General features: G+C 44.3%; 1 protein-coding gene across 1 annotated transcript in view; it reads right to left on the reverse strand.

The window, feature by feature from the left end:
• The window catches only part of mctp1a (multiple C2 domains, transmembrane 1a), a 102,543-nt gene that overhangs the window by 56,057 nt on the left and 19,981 nt on the right, over positions 1–26,505 (reverse strand). The window contains exons 6-11 of the mRNA XM_039013888.1: positions 22,445–22,483; positions 18,535–18,702; positions 17,204–17,334; positions 16,067–16,253; positions 6,756–6,849; positions 135–237 (exon numbers count right to left, since the gene is read on the reverse strand). Of these exons, the coding sequence (XP_038869816.1) occupies positions 135–237; positions 6,756–6,849; positions 16,067–16,253; positions 17,204–17,334; positions 18,535–18,702; positions 22,445–22,483 (722 nt within the window). The remainder of the gene's footprint in view (positions 1–134; positions 238–6,755; positions 6,850–16,066; positions 16,254–17,203; positions 17,335–18,534; positions 18,703–22,444; positions 22,484–26,505) is intronic.

Genomic DNA, 26,505 nt, shown 5'->3' on the forward strand with positions numbered 1-26,505 from the left:
TGTGTGTGTGTGTATCAAGTAACGGCATGTGTCGGAGAGCGATAAAAACAGGGAAAGAGAAATAGAGAGACCACCCGGTATGAGATCATGAGTGGGTACGTCTGTGGCAACATGGGGTACAGAAGTGCACTCACAAGGTGAAGACCTTGTTCCACTCGGGGTTGAGGTTCTTGTAGACGGTGTGTGTCTGTAGCCGATCATTACTCAACTCCACCACACAGAAGGGGTCACTCTTGCCTGCGAGGGGGAGACAGAACGAGAGAGCGATAGAGAGGGAGGGAGAGAGACATGTCGATAAAAAGAGAAGCCGTATTAGCTTTATCTCTGTCTGGTTTACTCCTGTCTAATCCAGTGTCGGCTGGCCTACGGAGCCTACGGAGGAAGCAGCGCTGGTGGTTAGCAGTAGCGCTAGCTTTCTACCTGATAAAGAGGCGCGGGGAAACAGCCAGGAGCTGATCAGAGAATTACCAGCCACATAGCCCTCCTGCTCTTCCCCACCCTCCTCCTCCTCGCCCTCCTCACCGCATGACAGCTCCAGCCACCATTTATAACCTAGAGTAATAATGTGATACATTTATTTTACCCCATGCTACACTATATCACCGGCCCTGCTACAAGGATCCTAGTGCTCGGACACTGATAAGCACTACGGAATCTCTGCCTGGGGCACCGGAGAGAGAGAGAGAGAGAGAGAGAGAGAGAGAGAGAGAGAGAGAGAGAGAGAGAGAGAGAGAGAGAGAGAGAGAGAGAGAGGACATCTTGTCTGACAGGGATGGGACTGAGAAGAGGCAGGGAGGGGGGAGAGGAGCTAGGGAGACAGACTTGGTGACTGGAGGTGAAGTGGGTGATCTCCGGTGGAAGTTACTCCAAACAGGTGGAGAGACGTCGAGACAGCGCAAGAGGAACACGCCGATGTCATTTCACTATCACAGAAAGATTGACGTTATCTACACATTATCTACGCAATGTGTCATACCTTATATTACTGGTTCTGATATTTCGGACATACATTATATTGTATACTAAGCCAAATCATGTGATGGCAGCATGTTAAAGAAAGACTATCAAAATGAAGAAAGTCATTTTATAAACTCCATATATAAACTCCCAGCAATTGAATGGGTATTTACCAACGTTTTGGCATTACTGTGCCTTCCTCAGGGCGCTGTCATGAATACTTGAACCAGGTTATGTCGACACACAGTGCAATTAGTGCAACCAATGACAATAGTGAGGGGTGTGTCACAATGATAAGTTAATTAAAATGAATTTGTGAAACTGTAAAATATATATATATATATATTTAAAAAAAATAGTTTATAGCATATTAAATGTATTACGCTATTGTTATCATATAGAAACAAAATTGAATATTGTACATCATATTAGCATCAACATACATTATTGTTTAATTCAATTTCACATAATTGTTTTGCATTTCATTTCATATTTGCTACATGTAATCTTTTGGTTCAACCTTAATGTATAACGAGCAGGGGGAACATAGTAGGTGTACGCTAACAAGCCGTAGAAAGAATATATCCATTTATAAGACTTGTTCATAAAATAAAATAAAGATTTGTTCATAAGAAGGGCCTGAGATCCAAGTCCATATTCAGACCACCAGTGGGTCAATGTTTTTAGATAGGATATCCTGTAAGTCTCCCTTTATAGAAGTAGGATCTCCATGTTACCTCCTCTCCTTGGTCGAGCAACATGCTCAATGCCTGTGTATTTGAGGGAGGAGATGGTTAGCTTCAACAAAGTGAGCTGCTACTGGATAGTCAGTGTTCTTACACCTGATTGAGCACCATGGAGACGATAGCTGTACCGTAAATACATCATCAGCCGCATTAACTAAAGTCATATTTGGCAGAATGTTTTGTCTTATGTAATTCTCCACTATCAAAGGAAAGATTCAAGAAAGTCTTGGAGTTGAAAGAAAAAACACACAATTTGAAAGCCATGAAATAGAGACATAATGGTTGGACACTTCTCCAGAGAGTAGCATACTGTACTAATCCCAACCAATGTCCTATATATTCTGTGTTTGTGTACGGAAATACATGTCACTGTTTCTTTGTAAAGGACTACCCCCCCCCGACAAACTCTTAATTCCAGCTTTGATCTATACTTTTATCAGAACTGTTGGGAACACTTTTGCTGTTTGTTCAAGAAGATCACTCTTGAAAGCTAGGTCAGGGAGAGAGAAACATATCCCATTCAAATTCCCCAAGAGCGTAACGCAAAATAAAATGACTTCAAGAGTGCGCGGGTTTGCTTTTAATAATGAAGTTAATAACAGAACAAATGGGGTTGAAGGCGAGGCTGAATTTGGGTTCACGCATCAATTCCCCGTCGAGGCGGCGCGTTGGGTACGCCTCCATTGATTCCTGTGAGTTTCTTCGAATGTTGTGACAAGGGCAGGACATTTAGTGGGAGAGCTAAACAAATGTCACAGTGATCAATGCGGAGCCGTAGGTGTGGCCTCCCGCATCTATTTGTGGCACGTATTGATCTGCCAGTACGCTTCAAGTTAATATTGACACTCAACTCCTACCATGCAGCATCATTATAAACAAAATAATTCCCTATCAGTTATTAGAGTGGGTTCACCTTTTAGAACATAACATGCTCTATACTTTGTTAATTTAATATAATCCATTTAAAATGAAATAATCGAGGAGTTGGCGAAAACGGATGTTTTTGTGAATTTTGTGAATATTGTGAATTTCCATGTGCAATTCAGAAAACACTGGGGAGTGTTGAGTATAAAGTGCTCCTGTTTTATGTTTTTGGGGATTCCTTTTCTAAATTCTGAACAATATATTACATCTTCCTAAATTACTGCATCAACACCCAGTTGTTCATGCTATTTGTGTGGTCACTAGAATATAAAAGATACTACTCTCGAATGAGCTACAATTAACTGAAATCCAATCACTGAAATTGATTGAAATGTTCTGAAGAGGAGAAAATATTCCCCCTCTAACGGTGTTCTCCTTTAATAATATGCAGGCAATGTGGCTGCGGTGGTGAGCGGTTGTCGCTGGTGATGAACTTTCACCTTAACGGAGAGCACCAGAGGCGGCTGTCTCAGCCAATTACACGCTCAGGTTTGAGGGCTACTTTGACGGTCCAGGTAAATGGCCAACCAGAGCTCCTCCCCGAGTTCATTTTCCATATCGTGGCTGGGTTCACGGCGAGAGCTTCAAACTAATTTCAGGCACCAGTTAGATAAGCGTGTTAAACTGAGCTAAGCAAAGCGGTGGAACTGAGGTGATGCCCTTGTCTTCCAGGAGGCAAATCTGAGTTCCTTTTTAGAGATGTTGAAAGCAGCATGCTTTATACTGCAGTGTTTGAGAGTCTCAACACATCCCTTACTGTCATCACTACATCCCTATGACTACCCTCAGTCAAGCACATGCTTGCACCCTTGCAAAGTGTTGATAAATGTCATTAACAATCTGTTACATAGTAATATTGAAGCCTCAGCTCAATGCACGTTTTACTGTATACCAAATACCATTACAAAGATTGATCCTCCGAGAATAAACAAAGTTCCTTTTATATTGATGCAGTAAATTGATGTGCATGCCTCCTTCACTGGGAAGGTCCTGTGTGTCTCTGAAAGGCTGGAACAGTACGGGCGGTACTCACACGGGGAAGAGCACCTCATCAACTGGGATTGTTGGTTTTAGAGGCTATTTTCAGTTATTCTACTGGGCTGGAGTAGAGGTACTCCATGTAAACGCGACAATTAGAGTAGCGATGGGACAGACTTCCTGACACAGAGAGAGAGAGAGAGAGAGAGAGAGAGAGAGAGAGAGAGAGAGAGAGAGAGAGAGAGAGAGAGAGAGAGAGAGAGAGAGAGAGAGAGAGAGAAGGAAAGAAGGGCCTTCTATACCATCAAAAGGAACATAAAATTTGACATACCAATCAGGATCTGGTTAAAAATACTTGAATCAGTTATAGAACCCATTGCCCTTTATGGTTGTGAGGTCTGGGGTCCGCTCACCAACCAAGAATTCACAAAATAGGACGAACACCAAATTGAATCTCCTCTGTGTACAACGTAAAACACCAAATAATGCATGCAGAGCAGAATTTGGCCGATAACCACTAATTATCAAATTCCAGAAAAGAGACGTTAAATTCTACAACCACCTAAAAGGAAGCGATTCCCAAACCTTCCATAACAAAGCCATCACCTACAGAGAGATGAACCTGGAGAAGAGTCCCCTAAACAAGCTGGTCCTGGGGCTCTGTTCACAAACACAAACAGACCCCACAGAGCCCCAGGACAACAACACAATTATACCCAACCAAATCATGAGAAAACAAAAAGAGAATTACTTGACACATTGGAAAGAATTACATTTTTTTTTTTAGCAAACTAGGATGCTATTTGGCCCTAAACAGAGAGTACACAGTGGCAGAATACCTGACCACTGTGACTGACCAAAAATTAAGGAAATCTTTGGCCATGTACAGACTCCGTGAGCAGACCTGGCTCTCAAGAGAAGACGGGCTGTGGTGGAAACTGAGATGCACTTCCTAACTTCCTGCCAAATCTTTGACCATATTAGAGACACATATTTCCCTCATATTACACAGACCCACAAAGAATTCGAAAACAAATCCAATTTTGATAAACTCCCATATCTATTGGGTGAAATACCACAATGTTGCATCACAGCAGCAAGATTTGTGACTTGCTGCCACAAGAAAAGGGCAACCAGTGAAGAACAAACACCATTGTAAATACAACCTATATTTATGTTTATTTATTTCCCCTTTTGTAGTTGAACTATTTGCACATCACTATATATAGACATAATATGACATTTGAAATGACTTTATTCTTTTGGAACTTTTCTGAGTGTAATGCTAATTTTGTATTGCTTATTTCACTTTTGTTTATGATCTATCTCACTTGCTTTGGCAATGTTAACATATGTTTCCCATGCCAATAAAGCCCCTTAAATATAATTTAATTGAGAGAGTGGGAGTGAAATGGAAAAAATCTGCCTCTCACTGTCTCTCTCACTCATGGTCTCGGACTCTCTCTCTCTCTCTCTCTCTCTCTCTCTCTCTCTATCTCTCTCTCTCTCTCGTGGTCTCTCGCTCTCTCTTGGTCTCTCTCTCTCTCTCTCTCTCTCATGTTCTCTCTCTCTCTCTCTCTCTCAATCTCGCTCTCATGGTCTCTCTCTCGTGGTCTCTCTTATGGTCTCTCTCTCTCTCTCTCATGGCCTCTCTCTCGGGGTCTCTCTCTCTCATGGTATCTCTCACTCATGGTCTCTCTCTCACTCATGGTTTCTCTCTCTCTCTCTCACACATGGTCTCTCTCACACATGGTCTCTCTCTCTCATGGTCTCTCTCTCACACATGGTCTCTCTCTCACACATGGTCTCTCTCTCACACATGGTCTCTCTCTCACACATGGTATCTCTCTCACTTATGGTCTCTCTCTCGCTCTCATTCTCAAGGACTATCTCTCTCATTGTTTCTCTCTCCCTCTCGTTCTCATGGACTCTCTCTCTCATGGTCTCTCTCTCTCATGGTCTCTCTCTCTCTCTTCCCCTCTCATTCCCTTGGGAACGCCACACGCACGCACACACAAAAACAAACACACACTGGAACAGCCGGGCAAGGTTAGCAGGTCAGCGTGGTGGACCTGACCATCTGAGGGGGTGGGGCTAGAGGATGGAGCAAACCATCTGAGAAATGGGGTGGTCGATCAGCTGAACCCTCTGTGAGGGTGGGATTAGTGGAGGGTATGTACCATCTGGATAGGAGTGATATTGTGAAATTAAGGGTGGAGAGGACAACCTAACAGAGAGAGAGAGAGAGAGAGAGAGAGAGAGAGAGGGGCTCAAAATGGTGATACTTGACAGTGCCTAGCTGTCCACAAATGCTCACGCTGACAACACCACCGGAGTACAATGCATGAAAGGAGGACACACAACTTCACTCATTTGAGGCATTGCACCTCTGTTGAACTAAACGGTTTGGTGGCTATCCTACGCACTTCCCTATCGTAGGCCATATTTGTCCATCATTACACAAGAAACACATTTCTGCAGAAGTTCCGGGCTGAGAGTGGCTGAATACTTAACTGTAGAATAGCCACAGTAGGACCCAGACTGAGATATGAGTTCTGTATTGAGGTCAGCAGCACATAGCGGAGGGATTTCCATTTGTTTCTCTGGTAGAAAAACAAAAGGCAGAGCCATTAGCCCTTGTTACTGCCGCTTCGCTATCTCCAACAAGGAAACGGAGGAGCGTGGCTCTAGCTGCTAATGTGTGTGGGTCCTCTCCCCTGAATAAGGCCAAGCTAACTCACTCCCACTTCGCTTCCACTAGATAACACACACACTGCCAAACAGTAAAGTAGGCCTGTCCACTGTAGACCTCATTAAAAGTATAAATTAATGGGGAAACTAGGATGTGAGAGAAATATTTTGGAGACTTGGTGGTTTAAATGAAGCCTCTCCCCTATATGAATTAAATCCAAAAGAAATAAGTTGTTCTTTAGTCTAGATACTGTCTCGATGGGTTCTTGTTGGCCATCGTCAATTACAACTACATCGATGGATTGATGTTTTATACACTTGGCATGGGACGGTTCAATTTGGTAGAAACTAACAAGACAAGCAGGTGAGTTTTTAAGCGACAGATTTACTAAAACGCTTCGCTCTTGATGGCGGAGAAGACGGTCTTCACGTCAATTGAAGGAGTTTCAGTCGACTTACCTGTGACGTCTGCCGCCATCAGCCTCTCTGCTCTGATGACCTTCACCTGGACCATACCCACATCCTTCAGGTTGTGGAACGACCTCAGCACACTCTGCAGGATAGAGGTCAGAGGTCAGGGGCGAAGAGCACACTGAGTACATTAAGCTTAGGGTAACCCTTTTTGAGTTCAGCAATTCACCACGGACATTCAAACGGTCACGTCAAGTGGAGTCGAACCGGCAAAATGTCCTTTTATTGTCAAGGTAGTCAACGTTTCCCCCCCCTCTCTGTCTCTTTTTACATTTATTTTGACACACACGTGTCAGAATAATATCATTACCTTCTCTATTTTGTGTGAACAGAGCGAGATACAGAGCGAACGAAAGAGCAAGAGAAAGAGCGAGAGAGAAACACACCTTTTACTGATAATAGAGATATTGCAGAGCTCAGTCACTCCCACTGAGGCATGACTGGTACTCAGGCAGTGATGTGATAGTTACTGGGCACCATCACTTATTTACTGGCCATACTGGTACACACACACACACACACACCCACACACACCCACACACACACACACACACACACACACACACACACACACACACACACACACACACACACACACACACACACACACACACACACACACACACACAGGCAGACAGAGAAAAACACCTCCACTCTCTCTGTGACCTTTTCCACACTCAATGAAAACACATATCTCCATGTTAGCACCAGTATCATTGTCACTTCACACAGGTCAGACAGGCAGGCAGCACAGATAAAGCAGAGAGCTGAGGAGGTCAATGTGTGTGTGTCACGGCATAAGCATTCGCACAAACACACACAAACTGACACACACACACACACACACACAAAGACATGCACTGAGGCCGTACTGAGAGACATGCTGGCGTGTCTTAAAAGCAGTGAAAACGCACTTCACTTCAATTTATTTCTCTCTCTGGCAATAACCCCTTACATACCCAGAGGAGTAATTATAATTTACATTTTCGAGTCAGGGCCAGGCTACAGACTTAATTTATTATAAACTCTATCAGCCTCTGCCTGTTTCCAGCGATATTATTGTTGAAAAGCCTTCGAAAAAAGATGAGAGGAGAGGAAGGAGAGGGAGAAAAAAAAAACCTTTCCACATAAGTTTAATACATGATTTCTCTGAAGATATGACAGCTTGTTATTTGTGATTATTGGGGATGGCCTAAAAGAGAGAGAGAAAGAAAAAAAAAACATGGCTGATTTGTGAAGCCGGAACATTTCCATAGCAGAGGAATTTCTGATTTGCGTGGCTGCCTTTTCAGGCCCACTCAATAGACAGGCAGATAGATTGAAAAGCTCAGGAGATGAGGCCTCTTTATTTTTTTAATGAAAGGCTGTAGAATATATTTTCTCACCCTCCATCCTCCCAGCTACCAAGCTGACGAGGCTCTCTCTCTCTATATCTGGGTTCAGCCTAGCCCCATTACTGAAGAGGATCCACCCCCCATCCACCCCCCCCCCCCTCAACCTCCTACCCGCCAGCAGGGATTGGCTGGGGAGGTGGGGTAGAGGAGGGGTGGTAGCATGTGGCGAGGGTGAGTAAGGGGGAGGAGGGGATGGTAATATGGCGGGGCCCCGGCTTGACTGACAGCTTGTCACCGTGACGTCTTATTCCATCTCTGTTGTGGTGAAAATGAATGTCAACGCGCCGGGCCTTATGACTCGCTGTCATCTCGGAGGATCCTCACCTTTTATCAACGCTCCAAATAACATTTCATCCCCACCGTCTGCAGGACGGACAATCCGGTCAGGGGACATTAAATCGGATGACTGTGAAATGTCATAATAAAAATGGAATGCTAACAGCTTCCGCCTCTCTCCGCAGTTCTCTCTACCCCCTTCCTCTCCTCCTAGTTGCCCCCTCGCTGCTATGTGCGTGTTGAGGGTGAGTTATGGGGGTGTAGGGGCTGCAGGAGTGGAGTAGAGTGGAGTGGCACCACTTGAGGAGAGGTCAGTGTGTGTACCCCCAGGCCCATTAAACCCATTAGTCCAGTTCCTCCTCCCCCATTAGTATGCATAAGTCCTGCCCGCTCCCTCTTCTCGCCTCACGTTAATAGAGCTGACATACCCAACACACTACAGAGCACCATCACTGGGCTTGGAAGAGGGGGGAAGTAGTGGCCACCATGTTAACATCTGAACACTGGTCGATCAAGACTTAAGGCTAAAGAAAAGACATACACAGAATGTAATTTTTGCACAGATACACTACCAAGATACAGATACACTACCAAGATACAGATACACTACCAAGATACAGATACACTACCAAGATACAGATACACTACCAAGATACAAATACACTACCAAGATACAAATACACTACCAAGATACAGATACACTACCAAGATACAAATACACTACCAAGATACAAATACACTACCAAGATACAGATACACTACCAAGATACAGCTACACTACCAAGATACAGATACACTACCAAGATACAGATACACTACCAAGATACAGATACACTACCAAGATACAAATACACTACCAAGATATAGATACACTACCAAGATACAGATACACTACCAAGATACAAATACACTACCAAGATACAGATACACTACCAAGATACAGATACACTACCAAGATACAAATACACTACCAAGATACAGATACACTACCAAGATACAGATACACTACCAAGATACAAATACACTACCAAGATACAAATACACTACCAAGATACAGATACACTACCAAGATACAGATACACTACCAAGATACAGATACACTACCAAGATACAGATACACTACCAAGATACAAATACACTACCAAGATACAAATACACTACCAAGATACAGATACACTACCAAGATACAGATACACTACCAAGATACAGATACACTACCAAGATACAGATACACTACCAAGATACAAATACACTACCAAGATACAAATACACTACCAAGATACAGATACACTACCAAGATACAAATACACTACCAAGATACAAATACACTACCAAGATACAGATACACTACCAAGATAGAGATACACTACCAAGATACAGATACACTACCAAGATACAGATACACTACCAAGATACAGATACACTACCAAGATACAGATACACTACCAAGATACAAATACACTACCAAGATACAGATACACTATCACCATACAGATACACTACCAAGATACAAATACACTACCAAGATACAAATACAGTACCAAGATACAGATACACTACCAAGATAAAGATACACTACCAAGATACAGATACACTACCAAGATACAGATACACTACCAAGATACAGATACACTACCAAGATACAGATACACTACCAAGATACAAATACACTACCAAGATACAGATACACTATCACCATACAGATACACTACCAAGATACAGATACACTACCAAGATACAAATACACTACCAAGATACAGATACACTACTAAGATATAGATACACTATCACCATACAGATACACTACCAAGATACAAATACACTACCAAGATACAGATACACTACCAAGATACACTACCAAGATACAGATACACTACCAAGATACATATACACAATAAAGCTATAGATACACTATACACACATACACTATACACTATACATACATATGCAGTTGAAGTCGGAAGTTTACATACACTTCCAAGTACATTTAAACTCAGTTTTTCACAATTCTTGACATTTAATCATTATAAAAATTCCCTGTCTTTGGTCAGTTAGGATCACCACTTTATTTGAAGAATGTGAAATGCCAGATTAATAGTAGAGAGAATGTGTCACACCCTGACCTTAGAGAGCCTTTTTATTTCTCTATTCGGTTAGGTCAGGGTGTGATTTGGGTGGGCATTCTAGTTTGTATATTTCTTTGTTGGCCGGGTAGGGTTCCCAATCAGAGGCAGCTGTCTATCGTTGTCTCTGATTGGGGATCATACTTAGGCAGCCCTTTTTCCCACCTTCAGTTGTGGGATCTTGTCTTTGTTTGTTGCATGTGCTGCACTCCGAAGCTTTACGTTCGTTTGTATTTTAGTTTTTTTGTGTCATTTTAAATAAAATTTAATATACGCCTACTACGCTGCACCTTGGTCCGGTCATTCTACCACTAACGACGGACGTAACAGAATGATTAATTTCAGCTTTTATTTCTTCCATCACATTTCCAGTGGGCCAGAAGTTTACATACACTCAATTAGTATTTGGTAGCATTGCCTTTAAATTGTTTAACTTGGGTAAAACATTTCGGGTAGCCTTCCACAAGCTTCCCACAATAAGTTGGGTGAATTTTGGCCCATTCCTCCTGACAGAGCTGGTGTAACTGAGTCAGGTTTGTTGGCCTCCTTGCTCGCACATGCTATTTCAGTTCTCTCCAAATATTCAAGAGGATTGAGGTCAGGGCTTGTGATGGCCACTCCAATACCTTGACTTTGTTGTTCTTAAGCCATTTTGCCACAACTTTGGAAGTATGCTTAGGGTCATTGTCCATTTGGAGGACCCATTTGCGACCAAGTTTTAACTTCCTGACTGATGTCTTGATGTTGCTTCAATATATCCACATAATTTTCCTCCCTCATGACGCCATCGATTTTGTGAAGTGCACCATTCCCTCCTGCAGCAAAGCACCCCCACAACATGATGCTGCCACCCCCGTGCTTCACGGTTGGGATGGTGTTCTTCACAAGCAAGCCTCCCCCTTTTTCCTCCAAACATAACAATGGTCATTATGGCCAAACAGTTCTATTTTTCTTTCATTAGACCAGAGGACATTTCTCCAAAAAGTACGATCTTTGTCCCCATGTGCAGTCGCAAACCAACTTTTTTTATGGCGGTTTTAGAGCAGTGGCTTCTTCCTTGCTGAGCGACCTTTCAGGTTATGTCGATATAGGACTCGTTTTACTGTGGATATAGATACTTTTGTACCTGTTTCCTCCAGCATCTTCACAATGTCCTTTCCTGTTGTATCTGTATATTGATAGTGTATCTGTTTCTTCATATTGTATCTGTATCAGATACAGCCCAGAATCGAACCAGGATCTGTACTGACGCCTCTAGCACTGAGCTGCAGTGCCTTAGACAGCTGCGTCACTCGGGAGCCAACATATCTGTATCTTGATAGTGTATCTGTATCTTGATAGCGTATCTGTATGTTGACAAGGTATCTGTATCTTGATAGTGTATCTGTGGCTTGATAGTGTACCTATATCTTGATAGTGTACCTATATTGTGACAGTGTATCTGAATTGCTAGTGTATATTTATCTTGATAGTGTATCTATAAATATATAGTGTATCTGTATCTTGATAGTGTATATGTGTCTTGATAGCGTATCTGTATGTTGATAGTGTATCTGTTTCTTCATAGTGTATCTGTATGTTGGCCTCCGAGGGGCACAGCGGTATAAGGCACTGCATCTCAGTGATAGAGGCGTCACTACAGATCCTGGTTCGATCCTGGGCTGTATCTGATACAGATACACTATGAAGAAACAGATACACTGTAAAGTGACTATTGATCTTGATAGTGTATCTATATCTTGATAGCGTATCTGTATGTTGATAGTGTATCTGTATGTTGACAAGGTATCTGTGTCTTGATAGTGTATCTGTGTCTTGATAGTGTATCTGTATGTTGATAGGGTATATGTATATTGATAGTGTATCTGTATCTTGATAGTGTATCTGTATCTTGATAGTGTACCTGTATCTTGGTTAGGGTATATTGATAGTGTATCTGTATTGTGATAGTGTTTCTGTATGTTTATAGGGTATCTGTATCTTGATAGTGTATATGTATCTTGATAGTGTATCTGTATCTTGATAGTGTATATGTATCTATCAACATACATATACACTATCAAGGTACATATACACTATCAAGGTACCTATACACTATCAAGATACCTATACACTATTACCATACAGATACACTATCAAGATACCTATACACTATCAAGATACCTATACACTATCAAGATACCTATACACTATTACCATACAGATACACTATCAAGATACAGATACAATGAATTGAATGTAACCAACACATGCACTGCATACACAGCGTCCTACAGTAAACTCTCCACGTTTCTCATCGTGGTAGAACAGCTAGAGAGACAGCAGTCTGTCAGTCCATTGGGCAGTACCGGGCACAATAGACACAATACGAGCCAAACACTATTACATGGGGGAAATACCACACCTAACATCTACAAGCCCACCCATGTCCCTCCACTGTTCATCAAAACATACGAATGGTTATGAAATCCTAGGCCCAGAGTATAATAGAGACATATAGGATGGGGAAAATGGTCTGTGAGAAGCCCAACATCTCCAGAACCCACTCTCAGGTGTGCATTATCAGTTGTCTTCAATGGCGGCAGATTAGGGAAGGGGAAACGCCTGCGATACACGCTTACCTCGGAGAGCTAACGGGCTCACGTCTACATCCTGTCCCCACATGCTATTAAAACCAGGGACTTAACGTGGACGGTGGGGGCGGAGAGTGGGGAGGTTCAATAGCCCGGCCCTGTGCCCCTCCCTCCTCTCCTCTCCTCTAGCAGCCAGATGAAAGCTGAAAGTCATCTGATACGTCAGCGGTGCGTTAATGATGCCGGGCCGGGCCGGTGGTGAGAAGCCGGGGACGGAGGAAGGATTTAATTGCGTTTGTTCCTCACCTATACGTTTTTAAGGAGCCAGCATATGTGCTTCAAAGCCCAGGCGCTATGACGATGACAATGCATGGCACTTGTAACTCCCACCGACAACCCCCTTCCGTAAGTCGTTTATTGGTTAGTTGATGGGGGGTGAGGGCGCAGGTTAGCTGGTGTGTTAGGGAGGTTGCAGTGATTAGCACTAGCGGGTGCTTTGTACGGCCGTCTGCTAGACAGCTGATTCCATACTGATGATATGAGGGAAGACATTCGCCTGAGCAATGCTTCACACACACCTCCTTACGCATACACATATTCACGAACACATGCACACACACACCCGAGACACACACACACACACACACATTCAGACGAATCTGCTTTGGAGAGTATTGTACAGCATTAGTAGCGACACTTGCTGTTATCGGTCTGCCTTGATAAGGTACATCTTTATTAAATTCTCTCATTGAAAGGGCATCAGTCAGGGGAAGAGGAATAAGCTAATGACGGCAGTCCTCTTCAAACCAAACCATACCACACTCTCCCCCACCGACTCACCCCCCCCCCATCCCTCCATCCTCCACTTGCTGCTAGTCGGCTTGCCAGTGTGGTCGTCGGTGGGAGACAGAGAGCATAGCCGGCACAGAGAGACCAAGAGCGAGCGAGAAAACGAAGGAGAGAAGATGGGGGGGGGGAAATGTCTCTCCTTTACAGAACAGAAAAAGGGGGGCGGCAGTTGTGAAAGGTGAAATAGCTTTTTCTTTTCATTTTGCACGCCTACCCCTTCCAGCGCAACCCTTACCCCTTACCTCTCGCTCCCTATTACACACCCACACCCACACATTCCCCTCCCCGCCCTTGCTCTAAGTGTGTTTAGGAAGAGATTCGCGTCCGCCGCCTGTCTCGGTCCTAGAGCTCCCCCCTCTGAGCATGGGACGCCACTGCAGCGTGGGGAGTGCTCTCGTGGCCAGCCAATGAGGTGCTAGCGTGGTATGTAGGTCACGCGTCCGTGGTTGGCCTGTGGAGCGCTCTCCACTGGAGCTCACCCAGATCAAACACACAACCCAGCAGGACTCTAAACTTAAATTAGAGCACAGTTTACACACAAACACACACACACACACACACACACACACACACACACACACACACACACACACACACACACACACACACACACACACACACACACACACACACATACACACACACACACAGAATCAAATTCCCACATACAAACAAATGAAGTAGGTTGCTAGAATATGGTGCAACTACAGAGAAACAAAACACACACACAGCGTGATAGAGGAATGAGCATTTCCTGTCTTAATGAAGGAGCACGGCACAGCTCTGGGACGTATGCTGAGACTCCTCCAGGCCTCAATCTGCATTATCAGCGTGTTACGCAACTGCCATCAGACAACATACTGTTGATATGTGACGAGTGTCCCCTGTCAGGGCTGTCAATGCGTGAGCTGCAGTGCCCAGGTTGTGTGTGTGTGTGCGCGAGAGCGTGTGCATGCGTGTCTTTGTGCTGGGCCGATGGCTGAGAGTGACAGCAAGTGAAGGGTTAACAGCGCTAAGACAAAGGCACAGGCGGAGTGTATTGTGCTGTGTGGAGGGCCTCAGGAACACAGGGGGCCTAGGACTCCTCAGAGAGACACCAAGCCTTTTTCAGCTAACAGGCACACACACACAGACGCGGACACACAGGCATACAAACAGTAACACACTAGCAGACACCACAGATCCTTTTAAATATTCAAAAATAAACATATTCACACCCACTCACATTATGGTATAAAAACACACGCTAATGGAGAGAGGGGAGGGATTCACGGCAGCTTCAGTTTCAATAGAACCTGTCAGAGTAGGTCTTCTCTCTTAACCTCTCAACCCCCTCTTTTCTTTCTCTTCTCTGTACCCCATCCTCTCATCTACGGTCCCCTCCCCTCTTTCAGCGGTAGTTACCAGGTCAAAGCCCAGCCAGGTCACTCGAGATCCAAGGCGATATTTGACATTCGTTCAGGTCGCCAGGACATCGGGGGATGCCTTCAAAACCAGCCACTAGGGGCAACGGTGAGCGCCATTCCCATTAAGTAGGCTTGCAGCTTGCTAGGGTGTTATGGATGGGGATGGCGGATGGGCGTCAGCCGCGACCCCCGGCTCCAAGGGTTGCGTGTTCAATCCCAGTGGTAGCCACAAATGTGTTTCTATTGTTACATACACTGGGGGCGGCAGGTAGCCTAGTGGTTGGAGCGTTGGGCCAGTAACCAAAAAGTTGCTAGATCAAATGCCCGAGCTGACAAGGTAAACAAATCTGTCGTTGTGCCCCTGAACAAGGCAGTTAACCCACTGTTCCTAGGCTGTCATTGTAAATAAGAATTTGTTCTTAACTGACTTGCCTAGTTAAATAAAGATAAAATAAATAGGTGTATTGAAATGTGTTTTTACTGTTACATACACTGGACAGGTGCATCAATATGACGCCCTGGATGGAAATGTGATCCAATGAAAACAAGTTGTGACAAAGTGTTGTTGCTTGATGTCTTCACACGAGGGAGCAGGAGAGACCTAGAGCCTGAGTCTTGTCACTTAGGCCTCTTCCATGAAGGTCACCTACTGACACACGCACACACACACAAGCTCACATATCTCTGTAGTATCTGGTGTCTCTCGTGTGGGTCATCCAGAATATTGACCGACAGGTCCGAGATGGACACTGCTGCAGCCCCCGTGAGTGTGACCAGCAGCACCAGCATGCCCTCGCCCTCCTCCAGCGGTACGTCCAACTTATGAGTGTGCTCTTTACTCAGCGGCGACAGGTCAATCAAACACCTGAAACACACACACGTTTTAATTACAGATATACCGATATATAGACTCTGACATTGAGAGGAATAGGGTGGGGATGATAGTGAGAAAGAGTGAGACAAGTGGGTGAAAGCAGGAGAAAGTGGGGAAGAGAAAGAGCGAGTCGACAGGTCTCAATAATCACTGTGCTTTTACTGTAGTCTGCCAGTCATTTGTAAATATGTTGCATGGTTATGGCACAGGGTTGCTTTGTTCAGTCCAATTCACCAAGAGACCGGGAGAGAGAGAGACAGAGAGAGACAGAGAGAGAGAGAGAGAGAGACCGAGCGAGACAGAGAGAGAGAGAGGTTGAGAGAGAGAGAGAGAGAGAGAGAAAGAGAGGTTGAGAGAGAGAAAGAGAGCGAGAGAGAGGTTGAGAGAGAGAGAGTGAGGTTGAGAGAGAGAGAGAGAGGTTGAGAGAGAGAGGCTGAGACAGGGGAGATTTTTTTAGTTTTCCAGTGAGTCAGTGGTGCAATGGGAAGCTGGCAGGCACACTGTTGCTCAATGTGTGTGCGTGCGTGTGTTAATGAATCTGTCAGTAGGTCCTGGACAGAGGGGTGACGTGGACATCAGTGGGCCTGGAACATGACTCAACCAGATGGGTATTTAAGGAGGGGGAAATAGTCAATTACAAGCAAGGACCAGTGGACACTAGCTCTCCAGGAAGAGGTATGGAGAAATGCAAAACGAGCTCCTCCAATCTCCTCTCCTAGCTATTAGTCTCCTGTCTTAGTGGGGACTTGTCAAACACACGTTCGCGCACACACGCACATGTAGCGAACGTGAGTCGGGCTAACGGTTTAGCGAACTCAAAAGCAGTGTCACCCTCGGCCCAAGAGGGAATAGAGCATTCTAACAAAGACAGGAGGGAGACTATTGGTGTTGTTGAAAAATGAACAAAAGAAAGTGTGTGTGTGTGCATGGGAGAGGCCCACCTGCCCATGAAGTCGTCCTTCTTGCCTGCGTCTTTGTCCCAGACGGTGATGTCGATGAAGCCCCCCTGCTCCTCATACAGATGGAAGTCAAACTGCTCTCTCCACTGGGGGTTCAAAGTCTTGGGTATCGTCTGCCGAGTGGAGCACACAAAAAGAGGGATATGTGCGCAGCAAATTTGCAATCGGAATTTTAACACCCACAGGTTTTAAATGTAACACTTTCTTAGAAATGATATGTGACCATCACAAATAGTGTTAATAAACTAACACAACCAAGAGTGTTGGGTCCCTAACACCATGGGTGTTGCAAATTCTGATGTAAATGAACACTTTATTATAGCTGGTGCTGTTACACTTTCTCAGTGTTAGGGAATTAACACGTGGTGTTACAGTAACTTGTTTTGGGGTGTTGTTTTAACACTGTAGGGTGTAAAACCGTATTTGCATATTTCCCAGGATGCCTTTTGAATGAATTTACCACCCCAGTACCACCCATGACTGTGTTTGCGTAGCGTGTAAAAATCATCTGTCCTCGGTTGCAACACTTACTACCGAGTTCCAAACTGCCTCTGGAAGCAACGTCAGCACAATAACTGTTCGTCAGGAGCTTCATGACATGGGTTTCCTGGAGTGATGAATCACGCTTCACCATCTGGCAGTCTGACGGACGAATCTGGGTTTAGCAGATGCCAGGAGAACGCTACCTGCCTCAATGCATAGTGCCAACTAAAGTTTGGTAGAGGAGGAATAATGGTCTCGAGCTGTTTTTCATGGTTCGGGCTAGGCCCCTTCGTTCCAGTGTAGGGAAATCTTAACGCTACAGCATACAATGACATTCTAGATGATTCTGTGCTTCCAACTTTGTGGCAACAATTTGGGGAAGGCCCTTTCCTGTTTCAGCATGACAATTCCCCCGTGCACAAAGCGAGGTCCATACAGAAATGGTTTGTCGAGATCAGTGTGGAAGAACTTGACTGGCCTGCACTGAGCCCTGACCTCAACCCCATCGGGGTTGGGATGAATTGGAACGCCCACTGCGAGCTAGGCCTAATCGCCCAACATCAGTGCCCGACCTCACTAATGTTCTTGTGGCTGAATGGAAGCAAGTCCCCGCAGCAATGTTCCAGCATCTAGTGGAAAGCCTTCCCAGAAGAGTGGAGGCTGTTATAGCAGCAAAGGGGGATCAACTCCATATTAATGCCCATGATTTTGGAATGAGATGTTCGACGAGCAGGTGTCCACATACGTTTGGTCATGTATTGTAATGCTAAAGTAACAATTGGCTAGGAAATGGGTTGGAAGGTCCAGTACGTGAGGGCTGGTGTAGGTACCTTGCTCTTGTATTTCTGATGGCCCAGTCTGAATTTGACGTAGGGGTCACTGAAGCCGTTGGCGTCCATAGGCTGGAGGTCGCAAGCCTCAATCAGACTGATGCTCACTATACCTCTCCACAGCTGAGCTTTCCTGTGGACATCTGACAACCGCATACTTGAATGCAGCTGCTGCGTACACCCACACACACACCCAGACACACACACACAAGCATGCAAACAGAAACAGACAGTCAAATCACAGTATTCTATCTGTAGACACACAGCAACACATATGACAGACATGAAGACCATACAAAGAGATGGAGGCAAAGGAATAAACACACAGTCCAACACAGAAACATTGGAGTCAACTTCTGGTTCAGAGCTCGCCCATTATGCTGTGGATCACTCCTGTACATTGTAATATAGATACTGTACCTGATCTGGGTTCAGATCCCACCCCTGACGCTTCTACTGTCCACTCTAGAGGCTTTACGACCCAGCCTACACAGTCACAACCTAACAATGGACATCTCTGTGTTTTCACCTGGACCTGTATTGATAAAGTGTCTCACAGTTGGAGTGCTGATCTAGGATCAGTTTAGCTTTTCAGATCATAAAGAATAAGACTATGGACAGGGGTGGGGGCTAATTATAGACCAGCACTCTTACTGTGAGATGCTTTATGAACACAGGCCCCGGTCTATGAGTCTTTGAGTGACAGCAGTAGAATATAATAAAACCCATTGAGCTGTACCACTGACAGCATGTATTCTGATTGATGCTCCTCCCCCTCAGTTTAAAACCCATTTTTGAACCGTTTCCTAATCGCTTACAGGCTAATTTAACCTCGGCAGGAGTCACACATCTATTGCTCGCTTGTGCGGGGAGAGAAAAAACACAAAAATAAAGCCCGTCGGTACTTATTTGTCAAACAAACACATCTCTATGAGTTATCTCACTGTCTCCCTGCCTCATTTGGAGGGGCCTCATTAGCATATCTTTTGTTTGGAGTGAATTTCATTAAACTGTGAACAAACCCTGGCGCACAAGCAGCAGCGCTTTGATGTGGAGACGAGGCCTATTCATTTCCATTCTCCAGACATGAAACAATGAGAGCCGGGCTCTGTGTGATACTACCAGCCATACCCGCACTTCTGTACAGTCAGTCCAGGTAACCTACTACACTATGTTGTAATGCTAATGGTGAAGGATAACGCTCTATGCTAGCTAACTCCTCTTTCGGTGAAAAGCCTAATTGGGAGGCCGCGTTATTGTATTGTTGCTACATATCGCTCGTTATGTAAAAACCCATGGCCCGATTTGGATTAGGAATGAACAGATTCAACACCCCATGCCCAAAGTAGAGCAGGGAAATATGAGGGTAAGTGTTAGGTTGAAATCCCTTATTGAAAATAACAATCAATTTAGGAGCTGATATAGTCTAAAACGAAAGCCCTGTGTGATTGAACTCTTCAACTTATGTGATAACGAAGAGGCATGAGCTGGCTTTTCTGGACTTGAAGGGAAGCTGATGTCAACTATTTTAGTGTTATAATTATGCCACGGTGGTTCGTGCATTGTTTGCATGTGTTGAGTCCAGCACTATTCTGGCTTGATTAAAGAGGAGAGGGTGTATAAATAACTGTGGAGGGAGGGAGGCAGACACACAGGAGAAGTAGGGCTTGGTGGGGAAGTGCAGCAGTTAGTTAGCGCTGGAGATAATTCCCGAGTCACAGGCGGGATGGCCCAGTTTGGAGCTTCAAAGGTTTGGTTTTGGGGGGGAAGCACTACAGCAGAATGTCCGCACCACTCCAACCAGAGACACACTCAAACGATGTTACTGTCTCTCGATATCAACTCAAACAAACTTTTACTCAACTGTACTCGACTGTACTCGACTACACGCTTTCCGATCGAGAATGCTGCTCTCAGAAACATAGACAAATGTGGGAAGTTGTTTGTCATCAAGAGTCCATCCAGGGAGTTTGGTTTCAAATGAGACAGAGACATAAGCCTACTGGTTTTGAGCTCCCGAGGGCTTCTATGATGCAGAGGGACAAACAGGATACAGAACATGAATAGCCAATGGCTACAGATACATGTGCCACATGCATAGGCCAATGTAAAGGAGAAGCAGCCCCGGGACCAGCATTCCTTCTGTAGTAAGGAAATAATAGAGAGCAAAGATGAGGAACATAGGTTAAAGGGTCAATCTGCTAGGCATGATGGGAAATCAAAAGGGTATTCACAGGGTGGATGTCCTCATGAGGTAAAAGGGTCTCGTCTCAGACCTGGGAGATCTAGCTCGATAGCAAGTAAACCTCCAACACACTTTGACACACCTCTAAAACTATCCCTCCATCCAAAAGGTGCTCTCTCACTCTCTCATCACAAGTTCCTTCTCTGAACCTCCTCTTTTCCCTTTCTCCTAAAGAAACATGTATATATTTTTTCTCAGGACTATCTACAATCTTCAAACTAAGACCATTAAGGGCCAGCCATTTCTTGGCTTCAGTTTGGGCCTGAAGTTGAGCCTGGTGAGCCTCTGTAAATATACTGAACTGCTGCCTCAGTCACATAGGCCCCTTAACAATGTGAGAGGTATAGAGATGACAGGGGAGAAAGAGTCACTTTATTGTCTCACCCATCAGCTGCAATACACTAGTCTGGCTAATACCAAACTCAAAGTCCCGTGGAGGCTGGTGGGAGGAGCTGTAGGAGGACAGCCTCATTGTAATGGCTGGAATGGAATTAATGGAACAGAGTCAAACATGTGGTTTCCATGTGTATGATACCGTTCCATTTATTCCATTCTGGCCATTACAATGAGCCTCTCCTCCTATAGCTACTCCCACCAGCCTCCTCTGCTGGAAAGGCTGTTTTGACATTGTTCCTTCCATTACAACTGTTGGATTTTCAAATCCAAACAGCTTTCTACCCCCCCGGAAAAAAATAATATAATTTGAGGGAACCAATCAATGTTTCTGCTAAATATTCGGAGCGAGTATTGCACTAACAAACGTCCTCCTTTCCAGACCAGTGAGTCACAGTGCTTCCTTCCTGGTTGTATCAGCCTGACTAGCAAAACACTGGACTTGTTCCAGTAGGGTCTTGGCAAACTGCTTTCAAGTGCCACACTCCATAACTTAACAATTATAACTTACAACCCTGATTAGTTACTATATATAATTAAAATAGTATCTATTTTTATATTTCAGGCACAAAGAATATGAAATCACAGTCTAAACATTCAACTATAGTTTCAGGATTGATTCTTGGCTGTAACCTTAAAGACTGGTGCCCAAATCGCAATTTGAGGTTACTATGTTACAATGGCTACGTTTTCACACGATTCTTTAGCTTCTGGTCACTATAAAGAGACAAAAAATTCAGTCAAAGTACAGAAGACCCCATCTGGACTTTTTATATATTTTACCTTTATTTAACTAGGCAAGTCAGTTAAGAACAAATTCTTATTTTCAATTAAGGCCTAGGAACAGTAGGGTTAACTGCCTTGTTCAGGAGCAGAATGACAGATTTTTCCCTTGTCAGCTCAGGGATTCATTCTTGCAACCTTTCAGTTACAAGTCCAACCCTCTAACCACTAGGCTACCTGCCGCCCCTAACCACTAGGCTGCCTGCCGCCCCTAACCACTAGGCTGCCTGCCGCCCCTAACCACTAGGCTGCCTGCCGACTAACAACAAGCATGCTCTGTACATCCAGTATACCTGCTACTCGTCACTGCTCTCAGTTCCACCTGTCTGTATAATGCAGCTTGAGGGAAATAAAACATGATGGAGTGGGAACTGATAAAGGTGACAGGGAGAAGGGGCTGGGTCTCCACCTGAACCCAGGACAGCAGAGGGGTTTGGGTGGGTAGAGTAGGTCGGTAGTTGGTATTAGAGGTAACATGCCATGTATTACCTTATTGGATCGTTTCCAGCTCCTTCTCAAAAGCATGGTCTGTAAATGAGACAAAGCAGTTATCGGACGCTGGATAGCTTAGAGCTGCAGGGGATCAGAGGTCAGAGGTCAGCCCAGGAGGAGGCAGGGGGAGGAGGACGGTCACAGGCAGCCAAAATAAGCAACACATTCAGTAAGAAGCGCGGCCACCCACAACGGCCCATATATACTGTGCTGCACACACACAGGGGACAGGTATATATGTGTGCTAGCGCACACACACACTGGCAGACAACCCGCAAATACAGTCCCTCATGACTCTCTAAGCCTACACTTGGCCCTAACGCGTCAATACCTGCAGATCTCAAGGGTATGTGTAGGTGTAACCCGTGTAGAGGAGGTCCCTCAACCATATTGCTTCCACCTTACAGATCTGCAAATATTGAAGGGTTTTTAGGGCCAAATGGATGGTTAGGAAGTGATTTGGGACCGGCTAACACACTCCAGGATTAACCAGTGATGGCGAAAGCATCTGTGTATGTGTGTGTGTGTGTATCTGGGCATTCGTTTCTTAGACATTAGTAGTCATTATGTTAAGGTTATTTTCCTGTTTCTGATTACCATGTAGTACAGTATTTTATGAAATGTGAACATATAAATGTGAATCGTCTGTCTAGTTTTGATTGTAGTTTGTCATGGACTTGAATTCAATATTTCATTTTGCCCAGTAGGTGGCGATAGAGAACAACATCCATACTGTGTAGTGTTGCTGTGACCTTGTGCTCCTTTTCACAGTTTGAGGGATCCAAAAGGATGCTTAACCCAAATACAGTTTATATGTTGTGTCAAATGTGGATTCCGGGAATTATCGAACCAAATAAGGAGCAAAATTAATACATCAGATCAAACAGAATAAAACATTTCCCCCAAGACTCTCCTCTTGTTCTATATCAAACATGCAGGGGTCCAATTAACCAAACAAATAATTGAACATAAATAAATACGACTCTGAAACATTGAGCACGTCCACAGAGGGAAGGATGCACATCATTAGGAGCAATATTACCCAACACTCTTTGAAAATGGCACATAGTTTTTGTTTCTTCTAAAAGCAAATTGTTTGTTGTGCGTGCGTGATCAAATCTTTTTTCTCCAGTAGGTCTACTATACTGCAAATTCATTTCCACCAGTTGAAAGATGGATTGTATACAGTTCAGCAGCTCATAGAGACTATCTGTCATTGGCTCGGTGATGTATTACGGAGCCGTGCCATTGGCTGGGGAGACATTTCCTCTGAGCCAAATGAAGTGAGAATGAAAGGGATACTTCAGGATTTTACCATTTTTATGTCTGTGTGTCCAGTATGAAGGAAGATGGAGGTAGTTTCTCAAGCCAATGCTAACTAGCGTTAGCGCAATGGCTAAATGGCTAAAGGTCTATGGTATGTTCTAGCATGCTGGCAGATACCCATAGACTTCCAGCCATTGCGCTAACGCTAGTTAGCATTGGCTTGAGAAACTACCTCTAACTTCCTTCATTCTGGACCGAGGAACTTGAAGCTGTCGACCCACTCCACTACAGCCCGATCAATGTGGACATTTCCTGTACTCCACGATCAGATCCTTTGTCTTGCTGACGCTAAGGGAGAGGTTGTTGTCCTGGCACCACACGGCCAGGTCACTGACCTCCTCCCTATATACTGTCTCATCGTCGTCAGTGACCACTGTCGTGTCGTCACAAAAATTAATGATGGTGTTTGAGTCGTGAACGGCCACGCTGTCGTGGGTGAACAGAGAGTACAAGGAAGAGACTAAGCACGCACCCCTGTGGGGCCCCCATGTTAATGGTCCAGTGTGGCGGATATGTTGTTGCCGACCTTCACCTCAGGAAGTTCAGGATCCAGTTGCAGAAGGAGGTGTTCAGTCCCAGGGTCCAGAGCTTAGTGATGAGCTTGAAGGGCACAATGGTGTTGGGATATGTACGCACAGTCACTGTGGGGACGATTTCATCTGAGCACTTATTAATGAAGCCGGAGACTGATGTGGTAAACTCCTCAATGTTATCGGATGAATCCCGGAACATATTCCAGTCTGTTCAAGCGAAACAGTCGTGTAGCTTAGTATCCAATTCATTGGACCACACAGCGTGTCACTGGTACTTCCTGTTTGAGTTTTTACTGGTAAGCAGGAATCAGGAGGATAGAGTTATGGTGAGATTTGCCAAATGGAGGGAGAGCTTTGCATGTGTTTCTGTGTGTGGAGTAAAGGTGAGGTAGAGTTTTTTCGCCTCTAGTTGCACATGTAACATGGTAAAAATAAGGTAAGACAGATTCAGTTTCTCCGCATTAAAATCACAGGCAACTAGGAGAGCCGCCTCTGGATGTACATGGTCTTGTTTGCTTATGGCCCTATACAGGTCGTTGAGAGTGGTCTTGTGCCAGTATTGTTTTTTTGGAGGTAAATAGACATCTACCAAAAAAATTGATGAAAACTCTCTTGGTAAATAGTATGGTCTGCAGCTTATCATGAGGTATTCTAACTCAGGCGAGCAAAACCTAGAGACTTCCTTTACATTCGCGCACCAGCTGTGGTTAACAAAGAAACACACACCTCCCCCCCTTAACCTTACCCGAAGATACCGTTCGGTCTTGACGATGCATAGAAAAAACAGCTAGATGTACAGTACCAGTCAAAAGTTTGGACACATCTACTCATTCCAGGGTTTTTCTTTTGTTTTTAATATTTTTTTAATTGTAGAATAATAGTGAAGACATCAAACCTATGAAATAACACATATGGAATCATGAAGTAACATAAAAAGTGTTAAACAAATCAAAATATATTTTCTATTTGAGATTCTTCAAAGTAGCAACCCTTTGCCTTGATGACAGCTTTGCACACTCTTGGCATTCTCTCAACCAGCTTCATGAGGTAGTCACCTGGAATGTATTTCAAGTAACAGGTGTGCCTCCTTAAAAGGTCATTTGTGGAATTTCTTTCCTTCTTAATGCGTTTGAGCCAATCAGTTGTGTTGTGACAAGGTAGGGGTGGTATACAGAAGACAGCCCAATTTGGTAAAAGACCAAGTCCATATTATGGCAAGAACAGCTTATATAAGCAAAAAGAAACGACAGTCCATCATTACTTTAAGACATGAAGGTCAGTCAATGCGGAACATTTCAAGAACTTTGAAAGTTTCTTCAAGTGCAGTCGCAAAAACCATCAAGCGCTATGATGAAACTGGCTCTCATGAGGACTGCCACAGGAAAGGAAGACCCAGAGTCATTTTTTTTTCAATAGGACAATGATCCTACACTCCTCCAGACTGTGTAAGGGCTATTTGACCAAGAAGGAGAGTTATGTAGTGCTGCATCAGATGACCTGGCCTCCACAATCACCCGACCTCAACTCAATTGAGATGGTTTGGGATGAGTTGGACTGCAGAGTGAAGAAAAAGCAGCCAACAAGTGCTCAGCATATGTGGGAACTCCTTCAAGACTGTTGGAAAAGCATTCCTCATGAAGCTGGTTGAGAGAATGCCAAGAGTGTGCAAAGCTGTCATCAAGGCAACGGGTGGCTACTTTGAAGAATCTCAAATATATATTTCATAGTTTTGATGTCATCACTATTATTCTAAAAATAAAGAGAAACCCTTGAATGAGTACGTGTGTCCAAACTGTTGACTGGTACTGTTTATTTCCCATGTCCTTGTTCAGCCACGACGCCGAGAAATATACGATATTACAGTTCTTCAGGATCCGTTGATATGATAGTCTCAAACGGAACTCGTCCAGATCGTTCTCTTGTGATTGTACGTCCACCAATAGAATGGCGGGTAGAGACGGTTTATTTACTCGCCATCGTAGTCTCGTCAGGGAGACCACTAGTTTGCCTCTCTTGCACCGTCTAATCCTCTTCGGAGCCCCGGGGATTAGGGCCTGGTCCGAAATGAGCAGTATGTCCAATCAGGCTTTATTGAGCCCTTAGGACAGTCTAAGATACTGATGTGGAAACAGACATTTTTCCTTTTCATCCAAATCCTGGCACATTCAGATATGATATATACATGATTAGTTTGTTGAC

Source organism: Salvelinus namaycush, chromosome 18, assembly GCF_016432855.1.
Source record: "Salvelinus namaycush isolate Seneca chromosome 18, SaNama_1.0, whole genome shotgun sequence".
Taxonomy (NCBI): Eukaryota; Metazoa; Chordata; class Actinopteri; order Salmoniformes; family Salmonidae; genus Salvelinus; species Salvelinus namaycush.